Genomic DNA, 5,031 nt, shown 5'->3' on the forward strand with positions numbered 1-5,031 from the left:
CAGATAATTTTTATAGGGATAGATAACTGCAATTATGATATTTTTCTGACTAGGATTCATATTTTTCACTTTTTAAGTGATTTTGAGTGCAAGGATATTTGACTATTGACAAGATAGTATGTTTTTTATTCTTAAAAAGCTTTTATTAAAAAGATTGCATTCCTTACAATTGGTATAATTTAGGACTAAGGAAATACTGTATTCTAGTCAGAGTGAGTCCTCAATCAAAGGCTTTTTACTTATTATTTTTGTGTCATTTAACAAATATGTAGTGAGCATGGATGGAATGAAGGATAGTCTCTGTTCTACATGAGTCAACAGTGAATTGACTATTTATTACCTCCTCTGGTATCAATTCAAAACCTCTTTCTGACATTCTACTGGATTACAGGCTGACTCTGAATGGGTATATGAAAATATAAAAAGCTCTCTTAAAATGCTCAAGAAAATAGCTACAGAAATATCCTAGGATGCTGGGTTAAAGAACTTCCAGGTCAGGTAGACATTAATGCATTTCAGTCCCCGTCCAGCAGGGGGTGCAGCTTCCTAACACAAACACCTTTCTTGAGAAATGTGGGCTTCCACTGATCATTGCTCTGTCTCTCCAATGCTTCTTCCTGCTACGAATGAAGCACATTAGCTAGGTGACACTCTAGAGATGAACTCTTCTCCAGGCTTCGTGACTGTGGTACTCTTGATGCTTGGTAAGTAAAATGCCTCTTAAAATTTGGATTCTTTCTTCTGTTCTGTCAGCAAAACATGTAAGTATAAATTTATCCAGGAGATTTATGCCCAAGGTAACATAGGTCTCTTTTCTTTTTCCCCAGGACGAACCCATGGAGACTCAGTGACCCAGATGGAAGGCCCAGTGACCCTCTCCGAAGGGGAGCCCCTGACTATAAACTGTGCTTATTCAACAGCAGTGTCCCCCACTCTTTTCTGGTATGTCCAGTATCCCGGAGAAGGTCCACAGCTCCTCCTGAAAGCCTTGAGGGACAAGGAGAAGGGAAGTCACAAAGGTTTTGAAGCCACCTACGACGGAAAATCCAAATCCTTCCACTTGGAGAAGTCCTCAGTGCAAGCGTCAGATTCGGCTGTGTACTACTGTGCTGTGAGTGACACAGTGACAGGGACTGCAGGGGGAGCTGAGCGCAAACTCTGAGCAGAACAGGGGCCCAGATGCTGAATGTCTCTGATCTACTTTGGTTCCAGCACAGTGTATGATAGTTTGCCCCTCAGTGTCTGCTTGATACAAAAGTCATACAAATGGCTAGAGCATGGATAGAACAAGATAGAACAAGAAGGAACATTCCCCAAACCCAGCTGTTCATTAGTGCAATGAGAAATTCCAGTAGTTCCTAAGCCAGGACCTAAGTAATTTCAAGGTGAAACCACATAACATTGAAGTGGTGTCTTGCTCACCCTGCAGTGAAAGTCCAGCCCCACAAGTTGCTGAGGCCCCCCTGGTGGGTATTGCTGTGTCCAATGACACACTGAGAGAGCCAGGGTGTGCCCGAGAAGGTGGTGTCCGTCCCATGTCTTCCTGACAGAGGATGGGCAGGAGAGGTGATGGGAGAGCTGCAGGCCCAAACCAGGTTTGAATAGAGAAAGAAGGGGAGGGAAGAAAGGAGGGGAACATATGGAAGTGACAATGAAAAGAGAGACAAGGAACCTCAGTCCAGGTTTCTTTTCTAGACAGTAGACAGAGGCTGATATTCAAAATGAAGGGAGGGGGCAAAAACATAACTGAGGAAATGACTCCTGTCCAGACCGGTTAGGTAGATCATTTGGCTTTCATACAGTAATAAGTGAGATGATTTTCAGTGCCCAGGAATTACAGTGAGAGAAAATGCTTTTGGTCTGATTTTTCTTTTTCTTTTGAAGTTTATTGACTTATTTTGAGAGAGAGAGAGAGAGAGAGAGAGAGAGAGAGAGAGATATGGAAGGGCAGAGACCAGACAGAGGGAAAGAGAAAATCCCAAGCAGCCTCCATGCTGTCAGCACAGAGCCCAATGAGGGGCTGGGAGTCACGAACTGTGAGATCATGACCTGAGATGAAATCAAGAGTCAAAGGCTTAACTGATGAAACCACCCAGGCATCCCCAGAGACTTGGTTTATAAAAAAAAGTTTCGGAAATAGTATGAATGCAAGTCTTTTTTAAGTTTTGAACTTTTTAAAAGTTTATTTATTGAGAGAGAGAGAGAGAGACAGAGAGAGAATGTGTGTGAGCAGGTTGGGGCAGAAAGAGGGAATTCCAGTGAGAATCCCAAGCTGAGAATCCCAAGCAGGCTTCACTCTGCCAGCACAGAGTCCGACTCAGGGCTCCATCCCGCAAACTGTGATATCATGACCTGAGCCATGATCAGGAGCCAGACACTTAACCAAGTCAACCACCCAGATGCCCCTGCTGTCCCTTTCTAATAGGATGTATGAAAGGGTTAAGAAAAGTTAGGAAAGTAAGAAACCTCATTTGCTTCATAGTATTTGGAAGCTGTTGATCTACAGTAAAAACATATTGACTGACACTGACTACATCATTTTTCAAAGATTTTTTTAAAAGTTATTAAAAATCTATTAATTCAGAGGGAGCCAAGATGGTGGAACAGCATGGAAGTTTTTTGTGTCTCACATCCACGAAATACAGCCAGAACAACGTTAAACCATCCTGCACACCTAGAAAACTGATCTGAGGATTAACACAACAATCTGCACAACCTGAACCACAGAATTCAGCAGGTACGTGGCACGTAGAGGTGAACTCGGGGAGAGAGAAGCTGGCGGTGGACAGGTTGCTGCCTTTGCAGGTAGAGAGAGGACGGAGACTAGGGAGAGGGGGAGAATACGGGGAAAGCACCCCTCCCCAAAAGTGGAAAATTGGAAAGAGCTGCAGGGACTAAACTAAAAAGGGAGAAAGGAGAAAGGAGAGGGTTTAAATGCCATTAAGACTGTAAACAAGGGGAGCGCAAAGGCTGCAACTCCGCAGCTCCCTACCTTGTGGTGGTCTGGTGGGAAGGGCGAATCCCTAGGAGCAGAGTGGGGTCCGGGAGGTTCTCGCGGGCCACACGGGGAAAGGCGGTTCCTCTGCTGGAAGGAAGAGACGGTTTGGTAGAGACGGTTGAAGCCACCTGGTCCCAGCAGACCCAGAGAACGGCCACATTCGCTGGTGCTGGAACAAGGTCGTTAAGGGTGAAGCCTCGTGCCAGATGTGTGTTGCGATTTTCCATGGTCCCTGAAAAGCTGCTGCTACACTATCTCGCGAACTTTTTCTGGGGTGGGCTGGCACCTGGCCGCAGTCTCGGGGCACCGGCAGCAGCAGGGTCCAGCAAGCGTTCCTGGGTGCATCCGACATTTGGACATTGCTCGGTGAGACCCTCCCACAGAGGGGCGGAACTGGTCAAAGCCACAGTCCTTCAGAAGTAAGGGGCCGGGTAAAATCGCTGCATCTGAGACAAAACTCGGGAGAGAGGTACCGCCTGGGGCCTGGTCACGGAGAGTGGAAAAGCCGGGAGTGGATGAAAGCTAAAGACAGAGGATGGGTGCTCGATTGCTGATTGGAGAGAACGGAGTTCCCATACTAGAGAGTAGGTGACTCCATTTTCACTGTTCCTGCGCATGCGTGTACGCACCTATGAGCGCTGCAGCAATCCATACCAGTAGGCTAGTGGTGCCATCTAGTGGAGAACGGAGCTGTTACACTGAGCACCGCCCAACTGGGCCAACCTCGCTCTTCAAGAACACAAGTCTTACCGCCTACTGAGTTTATGGACCATAAAGCTATATTGTCTGACTTCTAGGGGAAAAGGAAGCAATTTCAGTCCTATTTCAATCTGTAGGCAGGTCCATCTATTCAATTTTCTTTCTTTCTTTTTCTCTTTCACACTATTCTTTTTCTTGAATACAGAAAGAGAAAAAATTCATTTTTATTTTTGATTTTTATTAAAAATATTTTTCTTAAAATTTTTATTATATTTTTTACTTTTGTGTAAATTTTTTCAAATTCTTACTTCCATCATTCTATTTTAGTCTACTTCAGTGTATTCACCTTTTCCAATTTTCAAACAAATTTCTTGTTTTCTTTTTTCTTTTTTCTCTTTTTCGTTTCTTTCCTTATTTGTGAATGCAGAAAGTGAAAAACTTCATTTTTACTTTGAATTTATATTAAAAATATTTTTCTTTAAAAATTTTTTACTATATTCTTTGCTTTTATGTAAATTTTTCAAGTTCTATTTTACTTCCATCATGTTATTTTAGTCTACTACAGTGTATTCACTTTTTCAAATTTTCAAATGATTTCTTTTTTTCTCTCTTTTTCATTTCTTTTCTTTTTCTTGAATACAGAAAGAGAAAAATAATTCATTTTTATTTTTAATTTTTATTAGAAATATTTATCTTTAATTTTTTTCCTACTATATTCTTTACTTTTGTGTAAATTTTTTCAAAATCTATTTTACTTCCATCATCTCATTTTACTATACTTCAGTGTATTCATTTTTTCAAATTCTCAAACGATTTCCTTTTTTTTCTTTCCTCACTTTTTTTCCTCTAATCTGTCAAACCACTTTCAACACCCAGACCAAAACACACCTAGAATCTAGCATCATTTATTCGATTTTTGTGTGTGTGATTTTGATTTTTTAATTTTAATATTTCTTTAATTTTATTTTTTTAATCTTAATTTTTCTACCTCATTAATTCCATTTCTCTCTTCAAAATGATGAAACGAAGGAATTCACCCCAAAAGAAAGAGCATGAAGAAATGACAGCCAGGGATTTAACCAACAGATACAACAAGATGTCTGAAACAGAATTTAGAATCACAGTAATAAGATTACTAGCTGGAGTTGAATAGATTAGAATCCATTTCTGCAGAGATAAAAGAAGTAAAAAATAGCCAGAATGAAATTAAAAATGTTATAACTGAACTGCAATCATGGATGGATGCAGCGGTGCAAGGATGGACGAGGCAGAACAGAAAATCAGCGATATAGAGGACAAACTTATAGAGAATAATGAAGCAGAGAAAAAGAGGG

The 5,031-nt window shown here is 41.3% G+C and overlaps 1 gene segment (V, D, J or C); it reads left to right on the forward strand.

The window, feature by feature from the left end:
• Positions 1-583: 583 nt before the first annotated feature.
• Positions 584-1,169, forward strand: LOC131518222 (T cell receptor alpha variable 9-2-like). The segment is given in 2 exon segments: positions 584-704; positions 828-1,169. Coding segments are annotated over 2 exon segments (381 nt in total).
• The last annotated feature ends 3,862 nt before the right edge of the window (positions 1,170-5,031 follow it).

The sequence above is a fragment of the Neofelis nebulosa genome, chromosome 7, assembly GCF_028018385.1.
Source record: "Neofelis nebulosa isolate mNeoNeb1 chromosome 7, mNeoNeb1.pri, whole genome shotgun sequence".
Taxonomy (NCBI): domain Eukaryota; kingdom Metazoa; phylum Chordata; class Mammalia; order Carnivora; family Felidae; genus Neofelis; species Neofelis nebulosa.